The 25254-nt window shown below is 39.3% G+C and overlaps 2 protein-coding genes across 2 annotated transcripts in view; both read right to left on the bottom strand.

The window, feature by feature from the left end:
- Positions 1 to 2000: 2000 nt before the first annotated feature.
- Positions 2001 to 5770, bottom strand: TMCO2 (transmembrane and coiled-coil domains 2). The gene is made up of 2 exons (XM_006737512.2): positions 5307 to 5770; positions 2001 to 3175 (listed from the first exon to the last, which is right to left on the bottom strand). Exons 1-2 carry the CDS (start codon positions 5550 to 5552, stop codon positions 2861 to 2863), a joined length of 561 nt encoding a protein of 186 aa, XP_006737575.1. The 5' UTR covers positions 5553 to 5770; the 3' UTR covers positions 2001 to 2860.
- A 6119-nt stretch (positions 5771 to 11889) lies between these two features.
- RLF (RLF zinc finger) overlaps positions 11890 to 25254 on the bottom strand; it is an 83592-nt gene continuing 70227 nt past the window's right edge. The window contains exons 7-8 of the mRNA XM_006737511.2: positions 22032 to 22173; positions 11890 to 17011 (exon numbers count right to left, since the gene is read on the bottom strand). Of these exons, the coding sequence (XP_006737574.1) occupies positions 12362 to 17011; positions 22032 to 22173 (4792 nt within the window). The 3' untranslated portion in view covers positions 11890 to 12361. The remainder of the gene's footprint in view (positions 17012 to 22031; positions 22174 to 25254) is intronic.

Raw genomic sequence — 25254 nt, 5'->3', positions numbered from 1 at the left:
TCCCTCTGCCCTTCCCCCTTCTCTTGCTCTCTTGCTCACTCTCTCAAATAAATAAATAAAATCTTAAAAAAAAAGTTTAAAGTAGTCAAGGAAGACCTCTCAGATTGACATTTGAGCATAAACCTAAAGAAAGTAAGAGAAGAAGCCACATGGGTATCTGGGGAAAGTGTGCCACAGTGAATAGCAAGTGCAAAGGCCCTACGACCAGACAATGGTTAGCATATTTGAGGAATAAGAGGGTGTGGAAAGAAGAGAGTAAGAAGGAGGGGGGAGGGCAGATCATGTCAACATGCACAATCCTTTAGTTAAGAACTTGACTTTTACTCAGAGTGAAATGAGAAGCCATTGGAAGGTTTTGAGCAGAGAACTAACATCTCTTTGCCCACTGTGTGGAGAATAAATTGAACGGGGACACAGATGGAAGCAGGGAGTCCAGTTAGGAGGCCATTTTGAGAATCCAGGTGAGAAATGATGGGGGCTTAGACTAGGGTGGTATCAGCAGAGGGAAAATAAAGTATGGAAAGTGAATCATTTGTTCACTGCAGATAGTGTTTGTAAATAGAGGGGCTGGTGTGTGTAAAGACCGAAATGGGAGCCTCAAAACAGGTTATTGTCAGCGTTTTGCCAAAGGAGACAGCCTGAATTTGGAGGATAAGGATTCTCCCCTCTAGAGTGGTGGACGCTGGTGTAGAATAGTTCATCTACCCCATCTAACCTGAAGGATAAAGTAGCTCTCAAGCCCTTTCTCCATTTTGCCTTGATTCTCTGCTTACCACGCATCCAAGTTTCCTTAACTGATGCCCTGGACATAAGTGCTCTGGTCTCAAGAATGACCGACTCCCCACACTGGGAATGAATATTTGGTGTCAATCTCTTGTGATTGTGGTGTGAATCACACACCCTTTCTGGGGAGCTGAGAGCCAGAAACAAGGTGGCTCCCTCAGTTTCTACAACACTGTGTATCCTCAAAGAAGCAGCCAGCCTGTTTTATCTTCTACATCTAGCTCATTCTATTCTATCTCCCACACAGACTACCATATCTATGTTACTCCCCTGTCTAAAAACCTACAATGATCCATTTCCAACAACATGGTATGACCTTTAAGTGCCTTCATTACCTGACATCAGTCTATTCTTCTAGGCCCTTCTTCAGACACTTCCCTTTGAAATACCCCCGAGATGTAACTAAGACAAGATGACTGGAACTATACAGGAAGACACTGAAATGTAGACAGTGCAAAAAATTGAGACATTGACTTCAATTTTTCCAAATTTCTTTTAATTAAATTTTTAAAAAGTAATCTCTCTACACCCAACGTTGGACTCGAACTCATGACCCCGAGATCAAGAATCACATGTGCTACCAACTGAACCAGCCAGGTGCCCTGAGAAATTGACTTTAAAAGATTGCATGGCACACCTTCAGCAGCAGAGTTAACAAACTACTCACCCACACTGTCAGATAATGCACATTGTTGGTAACTTCCATCTGTTCTGTTCACCACATCATGAATTAAATCTGATCTGAGGATGAGATTAGTGTCTTTCCCTGAAGCCAAAATTCTTCACTGTAGCTTAGGAAATAGCCAGTGCTTCAGCCACCCTGAAATTCTCCTGTTCTCCAGCCAAGCCTCCCTCTTTTTTATATGGCTCCAAGGTAATTCGTGAAGCATGAATACCTTCCATTTCATTGTCTGCCCATGTAACCCTTTATGGGACTACTCAGTGTCACTTCCTTAGCAAAGCCTTTCCTGGACCTACCCTGTATTCACTGACCTGTTTTTACACTGAGTACACTGTATTATACAGAGGTTGCATTTTAATGCCGTGCACTGGACAAAAATTATGATCAAAATTACCCTCATAATCCCTTAGGAAGATGCCACTAAGGAGATTGTTATATTGTCTCCTGTTGAATAGTACAGCCAGGTTTTTCTTCAGCATGGCAATAAATCACTGTGTCTTTCTTTGCACAAATGAAGTATTTCATTTGGGTGTCAGATACTTACAAAGTATTTCAATGGCTGTATAATCACATTTACTGTGGCAAAAATGCACACACTATAAGGCTTGTGGAATCTGAGAACCACCCGCTGAGGGGATGATCTGCTGCCGCCCCCCCACCCCCGTCAGAGTACACACTCATCAAGTGAAATGACGGGTAGGTGCCTCCTTCCCTCCCTGCCAAGCTGGGATTCACAAAGGAGAATTCAGCTGAGTTCAAGATGATGTGATTCCACTGTGTTATATATAACTCCTTGTTCTGAAATTAGCTGCCCAACCAGCCAAACCGGGTGCTCCTGAAACACAAAGGACAGATTCCTAAGGATTATCATAATGCTTAGCCCAGAGTAAGTATCAATAAAAGTTGGATAAAAGTAAAGAGTCCTTTATGTCCACCCCATCCTTGTCCATCTCTGGGTAATTAATGCAGACAGACCTTTAGGCTGAAGGCCAGCACAAGAGCCAGCCTACCTCTATAGGACAGTACACAGCACTACCCCTCAGCAGCACTTTTTTGCTGTGTTTATTCTATCTAATCCAACCTCTTCAGCATGGAGCTCAAGGCCATATACCTGACCCACTTTCCCTTCTTTTCCCATGGATTCCAGTTTGGCTCTCCTTTTCTATATGGCTGTTTATGGCCTCCAGCCTACCCAGTGGCATCATCATCTCTGAGACATTTTTGACTACTAGTTCACCCCACATTATCCCACCACACACATAGGTAGAAGCCGGGCCCTACTGAATAGAGAGCCAGTCCTTGCAGGGTCATTTCAATATAGTTCTCTATCTTTATTGATACACCACCACACACACGAGGGAAAGACAGTGCTTTTCTGGAAAAGATTGGAGTCTGTCACATTTCAGACGTGGACGTGAACCCTGATGTGGGCAAGGGGCTCTGGCAGTCAGAGCAGCTGCAGTAAGGCTCTGAGGAGCAATCCCTCTTCGTGGCAGGTTTGTGGGAAATGATCATCCCCTCCAGGTCCTTCACTTTGTTTTCCACTGCCTGAAGTTTTTTCAAAATTCTCTCTTGCAGACCCAAGGACAGAAAGAGATTATTGTCTTGAATTGGGAGATGATTCCCTTCTGGGCTGACCAGCAAAGCCTGAAAAAAATCTGAGCCCTTCTTGTAAAGTTTGTAGAGGGTGATTACAAACAACAATATTTTCTAAAATAAAACAACAGAAGTTGAACGTTACTTGTTTATTCATGGGAATGCCTCAGATTCAAAGCAAAAACCTAGTAGTAACAATAATCCCTCATTCCTATGCCAAGCCTTCTGTTTAGCAAAACATCTTCATATCTATTTTGTCTTTTGATCTTTATCACAAAATAGAGTGACAGGCAGGTCAGGGATTGTTATTTGCATTTAATTAATAAAGATGATAATAACAGATACCATTTGCTAAAAATTTGCCACACGCAGGGCTCTGTGCTAGGAGGTTGTTTTGCCTACGAATGACCTATTTACGTAGAAAAAGCCCAGAACTGGGTAACCATTTAAATACCTTCCCGTTTGGACCCTAACATTGTCCAAGCTCATATATTTGGAAATGACAGAACCAGGACTGAAATCCAGGAATTCTGACTTCCATGTAAGTTCCCTCAGGACACTGTGGTCTGAAAAACTATATTTCCTGGTCATGGGGAAAAACATTTTTTTAAAACGACCTAGGACAGATTCCTGTCAGGAGAAAAATTAAAAACCAATCATCTTTTTTCCTTATTATGATAACTGGCACTGTTTATTGAGCATTCATTGTGTGCTGAGCTTTCTACACACAGTATCTCCTTTAACCCTCATGACCGCCGTAAGGGAGGGACTGTTGACAAACCCATCTTACAGATAAGGAAAGTGGGGTTTTGGAGGCTGGCTGCTCTCAGTTCACACAGCAAGTGATGGGACCAAGGTTTGTACCCCAGCAGTCCAACTCCAGAGCCCATGCTATTAATCACTTGTTATACTACCTCTTTCTTGGCTGAGGTGTCTGGAGGGCTACAAATTCATCTAATTGAGCTGAACATTAACCAAACAAGAGCAGAACTGAGAATTACAGTAATAGCTCTGTTTTGTTTTGTTTTGACCTTATATTCTTCTATTAGCTAATTGAAATGTGTGTGTACCCACATATCCCTGTTGGGGATTTAGGTTAGTTGGATTATAGTAAATGAGATTTTGGAGAAGATTTGAATTTGGAATCCTAAAAATTAGGTTCAAATCTCAGATTTGCCAGTTTTTACAATCTATGTCAACTTGGTTCAATGATAACCAAGTTCCCTCACCCACAAGATGGATATGATACTCTCTGCCTTGCCTACCATGCAGGGTTTTGAAAGGTTAAGAGAATGCATGTGACCATAATTCCTTGACAATAGTGATATATGAAAAGTGAATGCTACAAAATGATCCATGCAGGGTTTTGAAAGGTTAAGAGAATGCATGTGACCATGATTCCTTGACAGTAGTGATATATGAAAAGTGAATGCTACAAAATGATCCAGTAATAACTTCTCTCAGCATTTACCAAGTAAACTTTAAGAAAGTCCTTTTAAAATCCTACCCCCTTAGATTTCCACTGAACCTCAATGCACCTGTTTCCTTGTTTGTCATATGAAAATAACCTCTATCCATTTCATGGAATTGTTGGGATTCTAAAAGCATTTTGACTATATTGTAAATATAGCTATTATTGCTGGTGATTAAACTATTAAGTTATTATTGGTGATTAGAAGTATGTAAAATCCTAAATGTTTCTTACAATCCTAACCAATTATACTCCTATTCCCAAAAAGAACCCCTGCATATTTACTGAGCCTGATATTGTTAAAACAGAGAAATAATGAAAATATCGTGATGCCTAAATGAATATACATGCCTTGCCATCGGTTACAGAACAATGTCACATTAAGAACAGAAAGGCCAAACCCAAGATCCCAATTATATTTGTAATGCCTATTCTTTTAAAAGGTACCCCTCATGGTGTCTGGCACATAGTAGAAAATCAAAGATGAGTATGTGATCATATAAATTTGGGGTTAGGCTGCCTTCTCAGTTTATGAACTTGTTTGATCTATTTTATTCTAGAACAAGCCGAAGACTACTGTGAGAAAGAGCATTTTATGCTCAAAACCTAATTGGTAAAGTTTTTAAGGTTAACCTAGTTTCAACCAATTTCAGAGACTAGGGTTTATCTTTGCTCATCTGCATGGTTTTAAAACTGGGTAGCACAATGCAGGAGAGAGCTAACCAAATTTCAATTTAGAACTATTTAAATTCCTCTGTAACAAAAGAGTATAACCTGAATTGACTGAACACTTCGTATCCATAAGGCATATACTCCTATTCCCAACAAAAGCAAAAAGGAAATCCCCAGGATAACTTGCACAGTTGGAGCAAAATTATCTAGTAGACCCAAATTTGTTTGCTGAGGTGGACTAGTCTCTCCCAGAAGACTTGCTTGTAGCCAATTCCATATCGAGCTCAGAGAAAGATAATCAATGATGTTGTCCCAGACAGATGAAGACGAAGGAAAAGATGTTGACATTTTAATAAGACAGCAGCTCCAGGAACTACATGTAGAGAAGCTTCAGGAACCTAGATACGAGTTAGGGAGAGTGGCCTGGAGCCCAGGTGTTCTAGAGCCAGTGAACTGTGCATTGTGATGTCACTGTTCTAAAGGTCAGCTTGCTTCCCACTCACCCAGTGAACTTTCTCACTCCAAACCAACCAGACATGGCCTGGATTTTCAGTTCAGTCATATTGCTTTCCTTGATCTTTGGCAAGTTCTAGCTGTAGCACAGCACTGTCCAATAGAACTTTCTGCAATGATGGAAATATTCTCTATCTGCTCTGTCCAATATGGTAGCCACTAGTCACTTGGAATGTGAATAGTGTGGCCGAGGAATTGAATTTTACATTTAATTTTAATTACATTTAAGTAGCCAATGTGGCTAGTGGTTACCTTCTCGGAGAGTGTAGATATAGAACATTTCCAATGATACATGGAAGGGACAGCAATTATTTTCACATGGCAAATGAGAAAACTGAGGTTAAGTAGAGATTTGAGGAGAGAATTTAAAGAAATCTTTCCTAAAGAATGAATAGTTTACTTGGTAAATGTGTAGGGAGGTTATTACTGGATTATTTTGTAGCATTCTCTTTTTTCACATGTCACTATTGTTTAGAAATTGTGATCTTTGAGAAGACTAAACATATTTGAGCCTCATTTTGCTCATCTGGTTACAGAAGGGGATTCCACATCCTTTGCAAGGTTTATATCAGAAACAGATGGTGTAATTTTCTAAACACTTTGTGAACTGTAGTGTGCTGTATAATAACTTATATGGCATGTTATCAATTATTTACTGACTAGTACCTATATACATTCAGCAAGGAGGTATGAAAATACAGTATCTACGGTCTGTACCCAAAAAACTTGTAAGAGTTCACTCAACGTGTATATTCTAAACTGAGATCAATTGTGAAGACAGCAAGAATCCAAAAGATGGTTTGCACCACCAGTAGGAGGGGAGAGGCAAAAAGGAAGAGGAGAAAAGGTTATGACAATTTTTAGAAAAATACTGTCTGATGCTATTCCAATTTGTTCATTCTGGTTGAAAGAACAGTAACAGGGAGGCTTGGAATAGGAGGAATGGTTGTTTTGTTCTTGTAGGAAGTGGTATGACAAGTTGCTTGGGGTGTCAGAGACACATCCAGAAAAAGGAGTCTAGAGTGCTGTTGGAAATGCAGTACTTATGTCAGGGTGAAATGACCTACTGATATATGAGTGACTGCTATTGATGTTAGACCCACAGTCTGCTAGTGAGTGACAATAGTCAGAATCCTTTCTAGCAAGGAATAAAAGTGACTCAGATAAGACTCTGGATTTGGCTATTACAGGTTATCACTAAAGAATGGTAACCAGAAACTTTTTGGAGAAAGATGGGGCTGTGACAACTAAATCATTACTTGAGACTCTCAATACTAGATTAGATCTCCCTGTTACATGGCACCTTACACTTTCCTTTCAAAGCATTTAACCCAGTTATAGTTATTTGTGCAATTTTTGGTTTAACATGTCTTCCCTGACTGTTGTAAACTTAAGGAAGACGGGGACCATGTCCCTTTAATTGGCTACTGTATCCCTAGGGCTTGGCACATAGCGGGCATTAAATAAAATACTAGGTGAATGCAAAGTCCCCTGGAAGAATTCTAAATACCTTTATGGCCTAAACTGTTCATTCATCAAGTGCCTATTACCCTATTTGTGTACTTGTTCGGATAGAATCTTTACAGAGTAGCTGTTAAGAGCATAGGCCTTTGGGAGTACAATGGATCTGGGTTAAAATTTTTGACTTTCCTGCTCACTAACTTTGTTACCTTGAGCAAATTTACTTAACCTGAGCCCTAATATCTTCATTAGTGAAGTGGGAGTAATTCCTACCTTGTAGGCCTGTAACGAGAATTTGATAATTTGTATAAAAGAACAAGCTACCCGTATAGATAAGTGCAACTATTATTTGTAGTGACATCCATGACCAAATACAAGGTATTGTCAATCTCAATTGTGTATGGTGCCTTAAAAGAATCTAGTCCAAAAAGCCCATTTATAGTTTGACTCCCTTCTTAGATACCTGAAAACCTCCAGTGAAGAATTATCACTATGCAAGGCATCTCAGCCCACCTTTAGACAGAGTCATCTATCCATCTATCCAGCCAACCAGCCAGCAGTCAGTCACTTCCACCCAGTAGTCTTCCACATCAGACCGTATTAGGACTCTGGCATACATACTCTAACTTATGACTCCTGCAGTGCCTACTTTCATGGCTTCAGAAGGTTCTTCATGGCCTTTCAGACAAAATCCAAAATCTAGAAGCTGGTTACATGGCACTAAACTACCTGGTTGCTGTTTACCTACCCAGCCTTCTCTCCTTTCCCCTTCCCATTTTGACTCTCAGCACTAGCTATACCAGACTTGTCAATGTCATGAACACACCACAAAGCCTTTGCACATAATAGGATTATCCTCTCTGGCTAATTCCTACTGGTTCTTCAGGTTGCAGTTCTAACATCGCTTCCTCAAAGAAGCTTTTCCTGGACTTTTTTGAGGTCCCATCACCGCCATAGCTTCTTAGCAGCACTTCATTTGTAGTGTTTTGTTTATTGTCTATCTTCTTTACTAGACTCTAACCTCCACAATGCAGGAAACCTACTGTGTCATGTTCAACACCCGGGAGCTAGCAGATGGTACGTGCTTGGTGAATATTTGGCTATCTTTCCTGTGCTTCCAGTCTTCTCTACTTTCCAGGCTAAACCTGTCAAATACAGGTTGACAGGTTTTTAAATCTCCTATCCTGGTTACCTTTCTCAAAGTGGTTCGGACCTCCAAATGCAGTCTGTCACAGAATCTATTCCTGCAGGTGTAGACCAAGCAGGTTAGATTAGAGTGGGGCACTCTTTCCAGACTCAGCTCTACCTAAGAGGAGGCTTTGCCCCGGAGTTAGGAGTATAAAGCCAGGGGGCATCACAGTCTATTGTGGGGGTGGGAAGTGGGGAGAAGGGACTGAGCAACTCTTCTTTTACAAGTTTCTCTCAGAAAGAAAAATGGACTCACAGAAACAGTATGAACCAGTTTTCCTTTCTTTCCTCAAATGAGAAAATGTCAATAATAGATGTGTGATTGGAATTGGATCTGCATGACCTGGCTTTTACTTATACTTCAAACTTTATTTCCCATTATTCACTTCCACAAACAATATACTCAATTACAGAACTATGGTTTTTTGGTACTTCTTTAAATGCCACTTGCAACTTCCAATGTTCTTCCTTCACATTAAGTTCCCCTCTCTGATATCAAGAAATTGGGAGACTAGGCTCTGCCTATTCCCAGCTTTTTTTTTTTTAATATTTGACAGAGAGAGACACAGTGAGAGAGGAAACACAAGAAGGGGGAGAAGTAGGGAGCAGGGAGCCCGATGCGGGGCTCGATCCCAGGACTCTGGGACCATGATCTGAGCTGCAGGCAGGCGCTTAATGACTGAGCCACCCAGGCGCCCCCTATTCCCAGCTTTTATCGGCAATGCAAAACACTTCACCCTTAAGTTTTTATCTGTCAAATGAGGGTAACAGTACCTACTTCATGAAGTTATGAAAATTCAACAAGATAATTTTATGTAAAGTGCTTTTAAAAAAGTATAATTAGGGCGCCTGGGTGGCTCAGATGGTTGAGCGTCTGCCTTCGGCTCAGGTCATGATCCCAGCGTCCTGGGATCGAGTCCCGCATCGGGCTCCGTGCTCCTTGGGAGCCTGCTTCTCCCTCTGCCTCTCTCTCAATCTCTGTCTCTCATGAATAAATAAATAAAATCTTAAAAAAAATAAAAATAAAAAAGTATAATTATCCTGAATTCTCACAGTACTTTCCACTTTGTTCTAGTCATTGCTTCACAGATTTTTCTGTGCCTATGAATCATCTAGAGATTTTACTAAAATGCAGATTTGGGGCGAGAAGGTCTGGAGTGGGGCCTGGCCTGACATTCATCTCTAACAAGCTCCGAGGTGATGCCCATGCTGCTGGTCCACTGCCACACTTTGATTAACAATGTTTAAGCTACCCCAGCCCTCACATGAAAGCTCCACACTGGCAGATGCCTTGATAAATTTACTTTGGTATTTTTATCTCCTAAAGCATCTGAAACTGTCTCTAAATATGGGTGCACTTAAATATTTGGTTAATGACAAATTCCATCCTCCAGTGACTATGTTCTTGGCAATGCAGGTCAGAAGTAGGCAACCTGGGACAAAGAAGAGAGGATAGATTTGGGATGGAACCTCTAGGAATACTAATCAAAAACTTTCTTCTCCATCATTCCCCACCCTCTCTCTTTCACAGGTGTTCATGAACATGGGGAAACCCTGAAACAAGAGAATTCTGGGCAAAATGATAGAATGAAAGTGCCTGGCACACCCAACTTATACCCACCATTTAGAGGGCATTCTTGAATTTAAAAAGGCTCCGAGGGGCACCTGGGTGGCTCAGTCAATTAAGCCTCCAACTCGATTTCGGCTCAGGTCGTGATCTCAGGGTCATGGGATAGAGCCCTGCATGGGGCTCCATGCTCAGTGCTGAGTTTGCTTGTTGCTCTCCCGCTGTTCCTCCCCCTGCTCTCTAATAAACAAAATCTTTAAAAGTAAAAATAAAAACAAAAAGGCTTTAAAAACGAAGTCAATGCTTCCAGGTTTGGACCAGCATTGGGACAAATCCCAAAGACATATCAAGTAAAAATGATAGTACTAAAACCTACAAAAATAGCTCTGACCTTCTGTATTATCATAGAACTGCACATGCTGTGTTTGACATAAAACATGGTCTTTGATAAAAATCAAATGAAGCAAGATGCTCCAACTGGAACAGAAAGTAATCTTATGATGAACCATTTTGGCTTGTACTTGAAGCAAACTTTCAGTAGAGTTCTGAAAATTAGGGTTTGGTTCCACTACAAATGACTCACTTGGTCCTTTCAGGGGTAGAAGTTAGGAGTAGTTGAATGGATGTAGTTCAGTCTTAAGCAATTAGCAACTTTCTCTTGTTCTGGGCTAAGAATCTCTAGTATAAGGAATTTTAAGAATGAAGCCACCAGATGTTTCTCATACTCACATCATAGAAAGTGATTTTTCAAGAGGATATCCCTTATCTCCTCACTTAAGGTGAGGAAACTGAAGCCCACAGAAATTAGCTAAAGGTCCTCAGGAGTCAGTAGTAGCCTTAGCCTCTAGGATGGTCCACGGTTTCTGCCACTTTTTGAACAGATTGAGAACCCCCTGTTACCTACCCGGATCTGAACTAAGAAACCACTTGGGCATGGGGCAGGGGTGTGCTTTAGACTTACGGTAAGGAGGTGGCAGAATGAAATTGCTTAAGAGCCAAAAAAAACAAGGTTTAAGAGTCAGAATCACTTCATTACTAGCTAATGAAAGTGACTTGAGAACCTCACAAGGAACAGAGAATAAAGCTGCTGTATTTGTAAGAACACATTGCTTTCCTTGTCATCAGACATACATGGCTCACAGTCCACTGAGGCTCAACACATCCAAAGACCAAACTCATCTTGGCTTTCCATCCTCTTCCCCCAAATTCATTTCTTCCTTTTGTATTCCCTCCCCAATTGGATGCATCACTACTGAATCTTCCAGTTTTCCTCAAAATATTTTTTTCACCCTCCAAAGCCTAACAACCTTCTCTTTCTCAATTTCATCTCCTCTTCCTTGTGCTGCAACCATCAGCATAAAATCTCATCACATTTGCCTCAGGTACTTCAACAGTCTTAGTATCTGTTTCCATTCTCAGCTCCTCAAATCATACTCAAGTGATCTACAAATTGTTATTAATTTAACATTATTACAATTAACATCATGTTATTTTGTTCAAATCCTTCAAAGGCTCTCAGCTGCCTGTGGACTCAAGTCCAAACTTCTTAGCATTCATGGTTGGGTTCCTGCCCATCTCTCTCTACAATAATCTCATCCACCTCAGTGCTCCCCTTTCATTGCAGCCTACCAAATTATTTGTAGTTCTCTGGAAACATGACTGCATCCATCTATGCTCTTCATGTCCTGCTTGGTATTCTCTTTCTACCCAGGTAAATCCTGGACATCCTCTTTTGGGAGCTACCTTGACTCTCAGAGCTAATTACTCAATTTCAGAATTTTCTTTGCACAAAAATTTTAAGACAATAGTCATTCAAAAAGAAGCTTCATCTAAATGGTTTGGTTAATAAGAAACAAAAAACTACTGGGGCAAAATGTAAGTGCACATTCCAGAAAATACAAGTGCAGTTTCAGTTTACGTATGGCATGAAAACTCATTATGAGTAAACAAGAAATGGGTGAAAAATTGTAATTTATTGAAACTCAACTCAAAAAATATAAGATGCTGTAGTGTACAATATATTACACAAAGCACCCTCAGGTGCACATTCAAGTCAAGTAAGAACTCCATATCCCTTTCCCTAGCCCTCCCACCCTGGGATCTTAGTATTTGTTCCATATACAATCATGCACACTTAATTTGAAAAAGGAAGCCCCAATATATTTTGATGTATTAATTAGCACCAAACAAGAGTACAGTTCCATTTTTTTAATAAACAAACAAACAAAAAAAACCCCAATCAATAAACCAACTGGAGAGCTAATGGACTCAGCCAATACTGCTGACATAGATATTATACATTCATGTAAATACACAGCCTATTCTACCCTAAACAACGGTGTGGCTGGTTCTCAGCCTTTGTTCAAGTTGGCAATTGTCCCCATGTTGCAGTGTTGGAGCCAGTCTGTTTCTAAAACAAAATTGCTATTTAGGAACTTCCTACACAAAGCTCATCTGTCTTTTTTGTTGGAAACAAGTCTAAAATTGGTGTGGAAAACTTAGATCTTTCAAGGACAACCACTGGCCGAAGATAATGAAGCTGTTTTAAGGCAAGCTCTCCACAGTCTGTTAATGCTTTGTCCAATACAACCCTCAGGTTTTCCAAGGAAGGAACTGTTGCTGTCTCAGCTACTATCAAAGGTGGGATTGCAGTCAGGTTCTCATGAATTGCAGAGTCACTGGAAGAATGAGGTATGTCAACTTCAGGGTCATTGTCATTCACCATATTATTTGCCATAACACTCCCTGTTAAGTCATTACTGGGTTGTGAAGAATTACTTAATGTTAAGTGCTCCGAAGGCTCCCAATCATCAAAATCATCTTCTTTCTCTTCACTTTCCTGAATAAATTTCAGAAATGAAGATTCAAATCCCATAGGTTTATAAGTCTTCAAGTCAAATGACCTGGGCTGTGGATGCTTCCTAAAATTCTCTTTTGGGACATGGGTTGAATTTTTTACAGTGTTTTCTTGCCCTGAACTTTGCTGCCCAGTTTCGGAGTCTTTAATCCTTGGTAAAGGCAGCTGGAAACTTGTGAAATAAGTCCCACTTTCAATCCCACTAGGATTAGGTATGGAATTTTCTATTTTACAAGGAGGAGGCTGAACTATATTACATTGTTCCAAAGAAGTGGTTTCTGAACTATGATTACATTTCAAAGTTCCTCTGTAGAGCAGATTATCTGCATCAAACACTGGTTTGCTTTCTGTACATCCTTTCTGACCTCCCTCCCTTTCCCCTGGATGAAGGGAATCCGTGTTCTGGGCAGTCACGCTACTGTCACCTGGGGAATGGCTGTGCTTTGTGTGCTCTGATTCACAGCTATTTTCTTCTTTCTTTATACAAGGCTCTGCTTCAGAAGGGGGCTCCTCCTTAATTTTGGTACCGTACTTAACACAGACGACAAGATTTTCCATCTGTTGCTCTAAATAGGCACTACTCATCTGATGGGTGCGTTTATAATGCCTCACTATGCTGCTCTCCAACTTCACCACAGATAAGCATCCTTGAACCATGCAGGGGTACTGTGTGTGCTCAGACTGCTCCACACACATATGAAGGGCTTCAGCTCTTGTTTTAAAACTAATTGGAGCCTTCTTTTCTTTGATTAAACTACATTTTTTAGCCTTAGCATTAAATGATCTCCTGGTAGTCTGATGTTCATGCCCTTGAGTGAGTGCCGTTGGACACACCTTTTCACTCCTTAGTAGCCTTTCATTTGCCACTTTTTGGCTTCTAAACAGATCATCGTAATAGTCCTTATGTCGGTAATATACATGTTGAGAATAATTACTCCGATGGGTGAAAATCTGGCCACAGCCATTAAGATCACAATGAATTTCATAATCTGAATGTATTTCTCCTTCAATATTATGCTGTTCCATCAAGTGGTGCTTCAACTTGCTGAATGTATAAAAAACAGCAGGGCACTGAGGCTGGTTACAGGAAAACCTTGCTGCAGACTCAGCTTCAGAAAGCACTTTAGGCTCTTCAATATGGTCTAGGTTATGAGAGTCACTACAGTGCTTAGCAAGAGCTTTGGAACACAGGAAGCGTTTGTTACATTCCTTATATTTGCAAGCAAATATCTTTTTACATTTGACAAGTTCCCTTTTGGTTCTTGCTTTGTCTTTCTCTAAACATAATTGTTCTTTGTTGTACTGATGTACAGTTCTATAATGACGAATTAAGCCTTTTAGATTGGTGAATGAGGAGTTACAAGTTTTATGGATACAATGGAATGGTTTGTGATATTTATTCAAAATATAGCAGAGATTTCCTTTGGCAACAGTTCTCCTGCTACCTCGTCCCTCTCGTCCTTCACGTTCTTCTCTATGGCTACCTATTGGTGATGAAATATCAGAGGTTTTACTTTCCGTTTCTTCACAAGATGACTCCAAATCTGTTTCTGAACTGCATTCATCCTTTTTAGAGTGACAGTGTGGCTTCTCAGAGTTACTGTTGGGATCACCGCCAAGTTCTGCAGAGCAATCACCTTTCAATCTGTCTACTGAGCATGGGCCTTCATGATCACATTTTTCATTATCTAACAGTTTGTGAGTTACTCTGTCACTGCCAATTTGATGTTTATTTTTATAATGAATCCTAAGGTGTGTTTTTCTTGTAAATGACCTTTGGCAAATATGACACTGGAATGGGGAATACCGATGTTGAAACATGGTTAACTGAAGGACTTTTTCTTTTGAATAATTATGTTTTTTAAGATAATGCATTAACAAAGCCTCTCTGGTCACAAATTCATATTTGCATCCTTGAAGCTCACAGAAAAAAGGCTTAGCTGCCAACTGTGCAAGGTACTGACTTGGCATATTCTCATCTTGATTCTGAAAATTAAGGTCTGAGATAGTAGGTGAAACCGATTGAAGAGACTTAGCACCACTGGATGGGTACCCCTGCAATGACCCTGAGAAAGATCCGTGTGTTATTGAGTTTTTCAAGCTTAAATGTTTCAAGCGTAACAAAAGTTCCAACATGGTATCCTCTGTACATGGCCTTTTAGAAGCACAAATGGAAGCTTCCGAGGAATAACCTTGATATTCTCGTTTGCATTTAGTATGAACATTGTGATCTAGACCTTCATCCGGAGAGTCACTGTTTGTATCTGAGCTGGGTTTAGGTTCTGCATCAAACTTTTCAGTTGTTTGATTATGTTCATTACCCAAACAGGGAAAGAGATCTTTTGTCTTTATCTTTTTGGGTTTGAAATGGTATGGATGAACCTTCCGTAGATGTTTTTGCATCCCTCTTGCATTTTTGTACGTGGAACCACAGCCATCAAAACCACAGGTAAACTTAGTCCCATCAAAACAAACTGCCACATTGGAACATTTTTCTTTTAAACTGGAGGGCACGAAGACTTTCTCATGAGATAATAATATATCCTGCATGGTTTCAGAGTGATCCAGTGTATCAATTAACTCTTCATTCATGGAAGCTGAAGAGCTATGACTTAACTGATCACTAGAATTACTGTCACTGTTTTCTTTCAGATTTTCTGCAGTTTCTATTTGAGAACTAGCTGATCCTGCACAGAAAAGAAGATCTTCAGGTAAATGTGATTTATCAGTTTGGTCAAGTAGATGGGGCTGATCAATACAATCTTGCTTTTCACCTGGTGCAGCCTCCTCAAGTTTCACCGATTTCTTCATATCTCCATTCGAACTTTCAACATTATGCACTGAGAGGTGATCCTGGTATTCAATTTTGGAATAATAGAACTTTTTACAGCCAACAAAGTTGCAGGTGTAAGATGCATCCCTAAAGTGTTGTGCTTCATGGTGGTAAAGCTGTCCCAAGTCACTGAAAACAATATTACAGCCATTTAATTCACATTTATAACGCAGATCATCATGTTTTTGCTTATGGTTAAGTAGTTCATTCACTGATCCAAACCTTGCATAACAATCTATAGATACACACATATAAGGTTGAGGACCACAGTGCACTTGTTCATGCTCCCGCAGGTGAAAAGCAGACATGAAATGTCGTCGACAATAAGTACACTTCTCTCTTCTGTTTTTCATATCCAAGTAGTGCTTGGCATTTTCATCATTATTTTGGTGTTCAGCTTTAAGATGTACACTTAAGTATTTAAATTGCTTAAATACACGGGAACAGTCTGTGCCAGGACATGGGTACAAATCTCTGTCTTGCAGGTGGCAATCTTCTAATTTGCTGAATGTGACATATTCATGAGACTCTCCTTTGGCTTGTTCATCCAATGACTGGTTTTGCTCCAGGGTTGCAGAGGGGCTCTTGGGACAAATTCCCTTTTGAGAGCCTTTCAACAGTAATTTCTTTCTAGAGCGGTCCCTTCTGCTTGGTGGCATTTTAACATGTTCCATCACATGAGGAACAAATATTTCTTTTCTCTTGAATTTTTTAATACAAACCGGACAGGTATAAATTCCATCTTCCATATGCATCTTAGAATGATGAAGAATCCTGGCCTCTATACATTCCCGCTTACATAACAAACAGAAAAATTTATACTGAAGCCACCTCTGGTATCGTTCAGAAGAACCAATGGGTTTTTTGTCTCTTTTCTCCTTATGCTGATCTGTCAAATCTCTTCTTCTGTATTGTTTATCTTCTTTACCTTCCTCATAGTCACTGAGAAATGACTCTAAAACATCTGTGTCATTAATAGACATTTCATAGCCACTTAGATCATCATCAGAATCAGAGGCTTCTTGTCCTAGCAGTTGATGGCAGTGTCGTTTTAAAGTTTTCCAGTCCCAAAATTCAGGATCAAAAGGCCAGTGGGCCTTTAAAGCTAGTAAGAGCTCACATCGGAGAGAATTTGGAACTGGTGCATTTTCTTCATCAAATTTTTGATCTGGTTGCAAATACAGTTCTTCCAACATATTAAATCCATCCAAACTGGGTTCAATTAAGAATTCTGTAAGCTGACAGGCTCGTCTGACTTCTAAATCTTCTGGTAAAAGACAAGCAATTGTTTTACAAACTGATGCCTTCATTTCTTCATCCTCACTTGATCTGAGTTGAAGAGCTCTGACACATAGTAAAATTGACACCCCAAGACCAGCATCTTGTGCCTATAAGAAAAACGGAGGGGGGGGTTATTATTCTTTTTCATTATGGAAATATTATGTAACTTTCACTGGTAAGACATACACTTCTCAAAACGTTTAGAGTTCTTAAAATTATCTTTAATCTTTCTTCCTGCAAGTTACATTTAGATCCTTCTTGTCTCAACATGCAAAGGACTGGATTAGATGTTACAACCATGAACAATAACAATGTACATTTACAGAATGTCCAACTTCATAAGGCACTGCATACAAAGCAATCTCTAACCCTCAAGGAATTTGCTTATATGCCAAATGTATAAACAATAAAGGTACATGAATTCAAAGGAATTCAGGATAAATAAGGTCATTGAAAGATTCAAAAAAGAACTGTCTTAAGCTGGTTAGGAAGGACAGGGCTTAAATAAATGGATATAAGAAGGAACACCTGTATAAAAATGAGTCTAGGATTGAATTCAATTGAAGAAACACGTGTGTCATGAACAGCTGGGTGTTTTCAAAATCTCAAGGCTAAAATAAATGATTCTCCCCATTTCTTCCCCCGCCGTTTTTTAGAGAGAGAGAAGGGGCAGAGGAAGAGAGAGAATCTTAAGCAGGTTCCATGCCCAGCATCAAGCCCAGTGTGGGGCTGGGTCTCACAAACCCTGAGATCATAACCTGAGCTGAAATCAAGAGTCCAATGCTTAACTGACTGAGCCACCCAAGGGCCCCTCCCCATTTTCTCCTAAAAGAATTAGTACTTTAGTACTAATTAGCTAGAGATGTACTGTATCTCAGCTTCCCATGGGGAAAACAAGAGAAATTTTAAAATCTCTCTATAGCAACAGGTTCTCAGAAACTAATCAAAAATCAGGAAAAAGATCTGGTCATATGTGATAAAAGGCTAGTGCATACAAGATGACTTATGTGAAAGGCTGAAATGGAATGTGAAAATACTATGAGCAAAGACAAGTGGAATTATATGGCAGAGTGGCTTAAAATACAGTACTTAAGAGCATAAAAGTTTTTAAAAAAAGTAATCTCAAACAAACAAACAAACAAATAAGTAATCTCTATGCCCAATGTGGGGCTCAAATTCATAACCCTGAGATCAAGACATGCGTGCTCTACCAACTGAGCCAGCCAGGTGCCCCAAGAGCATAGAATTTTCAATTAGACTTTGATGGCCTTTGAACCCCAGCTTCACTGCAGTGACAAATTCTTAACTCCTAAGCTGTTGCTGCCTCATCTATAAAATGATAACAGTAGTGGTAATACTAGATTTCCCTCCTAACATTATTATAAAAATCAAGATAATATAAAGTGATTACTACATTGCTGGCATATTGTTAAGTATTCTGATGAATACCATGTAAAATAACAGGATAAATTCTACTGTTCAAATCGGTAATCAATTTGTTAAGCAATTATTCTGTGTTGGGCACCATTCCAAATTCTAGAAACACAACGAAACAACTATCATCAATTTACAAAACCCTTACTACATTCTAGGCACTACTCCAAATACTCTTTTTATACATTATCCTCATTTTATAGATGAAGAAACCAAGGCTCATCACGTTAATTGCCCAATGTCACCAGGTAGTGAGCAGAGGAACAAGGATTTAAACTTAAAGCAATCTTTGTGCATAACCTCAGTTCTTAACCACTTTATAGCCTTTAAGAATTCCAAAGGTTATCTGACATGGCTATAACCTATGTGCCCTGGATATAATATGCCACACCACTCTTGTTTTCAGCTACCTGGTTTAAAATCAATTTAGTCATGTCTATCAATGCCTTCAAAATTCAGCTAGCTCCACATTCCATAACCTAATTCTAATTTATTCACCACTGTTTTAACAAGTAACTTCTTGTTATACCTGTTCAGAATGTATTAACAGTGTTTTTAGACTGTTTTTTGAAAAGTGCTTAGTGATTTCATAGATTTTACCATTTCAACCAGATTTGGCTGTTTAGGAAAGAATGGACATTCTTTGCTGTTTATCTCAGTCTTCTAAAAAGGAGTTTTAACAAATTAATAATAATTTGCTGAGAACCTATGAGTTATTTTAAAACTTACTAGACCCTTCAAGTCCCCTGTGCTCTGATTTACAAATGATAATCTTCTATCATATTATACAATTTGTCAAAAGACCCATGGTCTAGTCCTGACTCTGCTGCAAACTAGTTTTATGATCCTTACAAGTCACACACCTCTAATTTTCAGCTTCTTCATTACTAAAGAGAAGGAATTCAACTAGACAAAGTCTTGTTTTGCAAACAGTAAGCACCATATGTTCCACCAAAAAGGGCCATATGGCCAAATAAACTGGATTCAAGATGATCCTTCTTATTACTTTCATTTCAAAATATAACCTCATCTACATCCATTCTGTCATACTATTTTTAAAGTCTAACAACTCTAAGCACCCGATTTTTTTTTAAAGTAGGCTCCATGCCCAACGTGGAGCCCAACTTGGAGCCTGAACTCATGACCCTGAGATTAAGACCTGAGCTGAGATCAAGAGTCGGATGCTCAACCGACTGAGCCACCCAGGTGCCCCTACTCTAAGCACCTTTATGTGATGATCTGGTTTAAGCTATTTATAGAAAATGGAAGCCCAGAAAATAAAGAGGTACTATATAAAGCCCTCTCCATTACACACTCACTGTTGCCTTCTGCAAGAGGCCTAAAGCCCACATAAGCTTTTCAGCATCATTAACCTGTTCCATCCCAAGGGCTATGTCACTGGTTATTAGTTGTCTCCCAATATCCTCTCCCCTCTTTTACTACAAAAACAGAATGACTGATTTCTATCTGGTTACAAAGTAATCTGAAATAATGAATATATCTCATCTCCCTTGCAGCTAGATATGGTGGTATGTGTGTGTACTGGAGGGAGTGAGAAAAGATTTATCATAGTGTGGTTTGTGTAGTTTGCCCCTCTCTCCTCGCCCCCTGCCACCTTGCTATCTAGAATGGAGACATGATACCTAGGACTGGAATAGTTAGGTCTTAGAATATGAGATGGAAACTTGTGTTGATGGCAGACAGACAAAAGGAACCTGGGTTTCTGGTATGTGGAGCCACTAAAAGCAACTTTGGTCACTCTGCCTGGTTTATCTACCTATATGAGAGGGAGAGAAACGTCCATCTTCTTTAGACCACTACTATTGTGGGATATCTACCATTCATTGCAGAACTAGATCCTAATTGCAATAGGTTAGATCATCTCTCCTTAAAAACCTAGAGGTGAGTCTCTCAATTTGTAAAGAATTCTACACTCACTCCCCTTCCACCTACCAGTCCACACCTTTTCTACCCTTCAGGCTAGTTATCACGAATGATTATAGTGGAAGTACCCTAGACTAGGCTTAAAGAGAAATGGGTTCTGGTTATGCAAGTGGACAGCAAATTCCTTAGTCTGTGTCAGAAACCCATTTTCCCTAGTTCTCTAGTAGCTTTCCCATTTTCTGTGGTTTCTCATCGTAAGTAGAATTCTAAGATGACCTCCAAGTGACCCTCACCTTTGTATGATCTCCTCTCCTCAAGTTTAAGTGGATCCTGTAAATACGGTACCCATTCCTATGATTATGTAGATAGGTGCATTACCTAGGTGGGCTTGACCTAATCATTTAAGCCCTTTAAATCTAGGTCTGGAAGCCAGATTCGAATTAGGAGAATTTCTTATACCTCTGCTGGCTTAAAAAAATGCAGGTATGGGATGAGGGAGGCTTTTAGCCACTGAAAACAGAATGTGGCTGACCACCAGCAAGAAAACGAGGACCTCGGTCCTACAATCAAAAGGAAGTGAATTCTTTCAGCAATAAGAATAAACTTAGAAGCGGATTTTCCACAAAGCTTCTAGATAAGAACGCAACCTGACCAACACCTTGATTTCACCTTTGTGATACTCTGAGCAGCAAACCTTGCCACGCTGTGCTACACTGTGTCCTACAAAACTGTAGCTAACAAATTGGGTGTTGTTTTAAGTGCTAAGTTTGTGGTAATTTCTTATGCAATAACAGAAAACTAATACTTTCCTTAAAGGTTACAAAACTTTTTAAAGGCCAGTTCTAAAACTAATTTTTTAAATAAGTTCTATAATTACTTGCACATGTTGTTTCTGTGATAGAAGATACAACTCCATTCACAGTGATTAGAAATAATTATCACCTAACTTATCTGACCACAAATTTCCTTTTAATAAAATATTTTACCTTTTCCAGTCTTCCCTGGAGAAGTCCAAACCAACAAACTTCAAATAAAATATAGGCTACAGACGCTTACAACATTAAAGGAGATTGGATTTATCAACGATACAACTGTGCCTTGACTTCAGTATAAACAATCCTTGGATGTTGTCAAAGAAGTAACCCATAAAACATACCCATTAGCCATTACAGCTATGGGTATATTGAGAGCTCAGTCATGAGCAGATACTAAAAACAACATAAAAATAGAGCACAGTATAAGATTCATCCTGAATCTCTAGGCTGGTCTTAATATATATATAGGGCTGAACTCAAAACACAAGGCTTTATACATGGCACTTCATTTCTTTTTAAGAAATAAATATTTCTGCACAGAAGTTTACTATTTGTATAGAGTTGATTCTGGAACTGTTCTATTATTTCAAAACTTAGAAAATGTATCACTCCATTCTTAAGGAAAATACAAAAAATACAAATGTATTTTCTTCATTTATAATAATTATGTTAACATGTAAACAAACATGCCTGCATAAAAAACAGAAAATCGTTCTAGTAAAAGTAGATATAGAGTAGTTGAGGTGACAGCCCAAAAACATAATCTTCCTTTCCTCTAATGGTCTGTCACTTCAAATCATTATTTTCCATTAAGAAAAGCTGTGGATTCCAGAAGGTCAATCTGCAGAAACGGCTAGATATGTCCAATTCCATAATCTTATTAAAGTCCATTATTTCTCATTTTCCCTCATCTAAGAGGAGTTGCCTGAGAAGTTATCTTCCCACTCATTTCTTCGTTTCAGGACAATCATCATAAAAAAGCAAAATTACTCACTTCAGTTTGTATAACTCTAATCAGGCAAAATAAATGCTGCTGTGTTTTAGCTATGACACCAAACTGACGACAGCGCTCCAAAAAAGTGTCTAAAGAAGGGTCAATTCTTCTTTGCAGTTTACTCCAAAAGAGAGTCAATTCCCTATAAAAAGAAAGATTAAGGTAAAACATTTAAAGCAACTGGTATTTGCTGTCCACCTCCCCATTCCATTTTGGTCTTTTGTTTATTTGTAAAAATAAGCAAAAACTAGGAAAAAAAAGCTATCTATATTCCCTATTGTGTCCTCTCAAACTGGTAAAATTGTTGAGAATCCTCCCTGATAATTCCACCACTTCTTTCTTCTTTGCAGTGGGGAAAAGTAAAAACAACAAAGACTACTTCCTTTATGTTGACTTTTTTAAGTGGGCTTCATGTTAGGCTAGGTGTGGAGCCCAACGAGGGGCCTGAACTTACAATCCTGAGGTCAAGACCTGAGCTGAGACCAAGAGTCAGACATTCAACCAACTGAGCCACCCAGGCGCCCCTTTATGTTGACATTTTAAAACACTAAGATCCCGTAGTGTTCCAAAAGGTTTTACCCCTTACACTGGTAATTATATTGACTGAATTAAAACCTTATCCTAGTGGGCAGGGATCATCAAACATCCCTACACCGCTAACAAAATATATACACCTAATAAATATCCTAACAGTATACTTCTCCATGCTAATCTCCTGCCCCTTTCCAGCTCTAAAATGTCATGATGCTACTTAGGCATGTATTTGGGGATGTTTAAATATTTACTAATACAATTAGTAAAATGGCACTCTTGGAAATGGCTAAAATACAAGAATCCTACAAATATTCATCATGGAAACAAAGAAAAGCTTGGAAAGATTAAGTTAATTAAAAGCATTGAATGGGTTAAGAGAAAACTCTTAAGGAAAAACACTAGAAACTCAAAAATGCCTAGGATAAAAATGCTAATATGAACGTGAAATATGAATGCAAGGTAAGTTACTTGGTAAAACTAAAGAGAGAATGTTAGCACTTAAAAAAAGTGATTTTTCTCCTGTACACTCCAATATATACTGTAGTATTTGTTAAATAATTTTCATTAAAAAAGTATTATTTTCACAAGCCAGTTCTAGAACACTAATGTCTTACTGCTGTTAAAAGACTATTCTAGGAAGCTGGGCACAAATACAAAGCTTAACAAATGAACATATTTCTTTTTATAACAGAAAATAAACATATTTAACAGAACTTATTATACTTTTAAAGAGGTAACTGGGGTTCTCATATTGTGAAATTCTTACAAACATATAAAACTTGCCTCAAAGATTGAAATGGATAAACACCTTAAAAGATACATGATGAAAGCTTATAATATTTTGTGATGGCAAATTTGAGTTATAATAAATAAAATTAACTTGAAATGACTTTAAATATTTGTCTTTGGTGACTAGTGTTGCTTTCCTAACCAGGAAAAATAAAAATTCAGACAGGTCAGCTTTGAAAAGAGCTACTGGCCAGGCAAGTAACTGGGATGACTGTTCATTTTTAAACTCACAAGATTGCTTCTTTTAGATGTTAAGTACCTTAGTAATAAAAAGTTTTGAGAATAGTGCAAAATTCAGAATAACAAAGGAAGTGGAGAATTATATATGCTCAGAGATAAAAAGGAGTTCTATCAAAATACGTGTATAAAATCTATCCTATTTGAAAAGAACAAAATTACCAAACCAGTAAAACCTGATTATGAAGAGAAAAGAAAAGGACAAGGAATATCTACGATCTAAAATTCATCAATTGGGGCGCCTGGGTGGCTCAGTTGGTTGAGCGACTGCCTTCGGCTTGGGTCGTGATCCCAGGGTCCTGGGATTGAGTCCCACATGGGGCTCCCTGCTCGGCGGGGGGCCTCCTTCTCCCTCTCCCACTCCCCCTGCTTGTGTTCCTGCTCTCGCTGTCTCTGTCTCTGTCAAATAAATAAATAAATAAAAATAAAATAAAATAAAATTCATCAATTGGCTAGAAGTTTAAAGTTAGGCAAATCTGATAAAGTGATTAAGTAGAGTTTAAGAATTAAAAGTCTCTCAAATAACTTTTTTTTAAAGATTTTATTTATTTATTTGTTTGTTTGTTTGTCAGAGACAGAGAGCACGAGCACAAGCAGGGGGAGCAGGCAGAAGAAGCAGCAGACTCCCCACGGAGCAAAGAGCCTGATGTAGGACTCAATTCCAGGACCCCGGGATCATGACCTGAGCCAAAGGCAGATGCTTAACCAACTGAGTCACCCAGGTCCCCCTCAAAAAATTTTTCCTAAGATTTATTTGTTTTAGGGGTGAGAAAAAGAGGGAGAGGAAGGGAGAGAATCTCAAGCAGACTCCCTGTTGAGCGAGGAGCCCACCACGGGGCTCGATCCCATGACTGAAAATGACTTGTGAGCTGAAATCACAAGTTGGCCGCTTAGCCAACTGAGCCACTCAGGCACCCATTAAATTGAAAAAATAAATCAGGGGCACCTGAGAGTGGCTCAGTCGGTCAAGTGTCTGCCTTCAGCTCAGGTCATGATCTCAAGGTGCTGGGAAACAAAACCCACATCAGGCTCCCTGCTTGGCAGGGAGCCTGCTTCTCCCTCTGCCTCTGCACCCCACCCCACCCCCGCTTGTGTGCACGCACGCTCTGTCTCTAAATAAAAAATAAATATTTAGGGGCGCCTGGGTGGTCCAGTCGTGAAGCATCTGCCTTTGGCTGAGGTCATGGTCCCAGGTTCCTGGGATCGAGCCCCACATCGGGCTCCCTGCTCAGCGGGGAGCCTGCTTCTCCCTCTCCCACTCCCCCTGCTTGTGTTCCCTCTCTCGCTGTCTCTCTCTCTGTCAAATAAATAAATAAATAAAATCTTTAAAAAAAATAAATATTAAAAAAAATAAATCAGAATGTCTAGGGCTTGATTTATTCCAAATTAAATATTTCAAGCTATAGTTATCTTAAATCCAAATACCCATGACCAGAAAAGGTCATTGTTATTATGTATTTTGTTTTTATACTTATTTACACAATTACACTTCAATAATTTAGAACTGCTATTACCTACCCAAACATATCAACTTGCCTGAATGAAACCAAAACAAACAGTATATTACTCTTGAAAATGCCATGATGCCATCCATTCACATCTGCACACTGGAAAACTGAAACCACCAATAAATAGTAACTCAGAGCCTGCTGGATCATACATG

Source organism: Leptonychotes weddellii, chromosome 4, assembly GCF_054177405.1.
Source record: "Leptonychotes weddellii isolate Sample4059 chromosome 4, ASM5417740v2, whole genome shotgun sequence".
NCBI classification, from domain to species: domain Eukaryota; kingdom Metazoa; phylum Chordata; class Mammalia; order Carnivora; family Phocidae; genus Leptonychotes; species Leptonychotes weddellii.
Note: the sequence above shows the minus strand (reverse complement) of the source record. Positions and strands in the feature narration are given on the sequence as shown.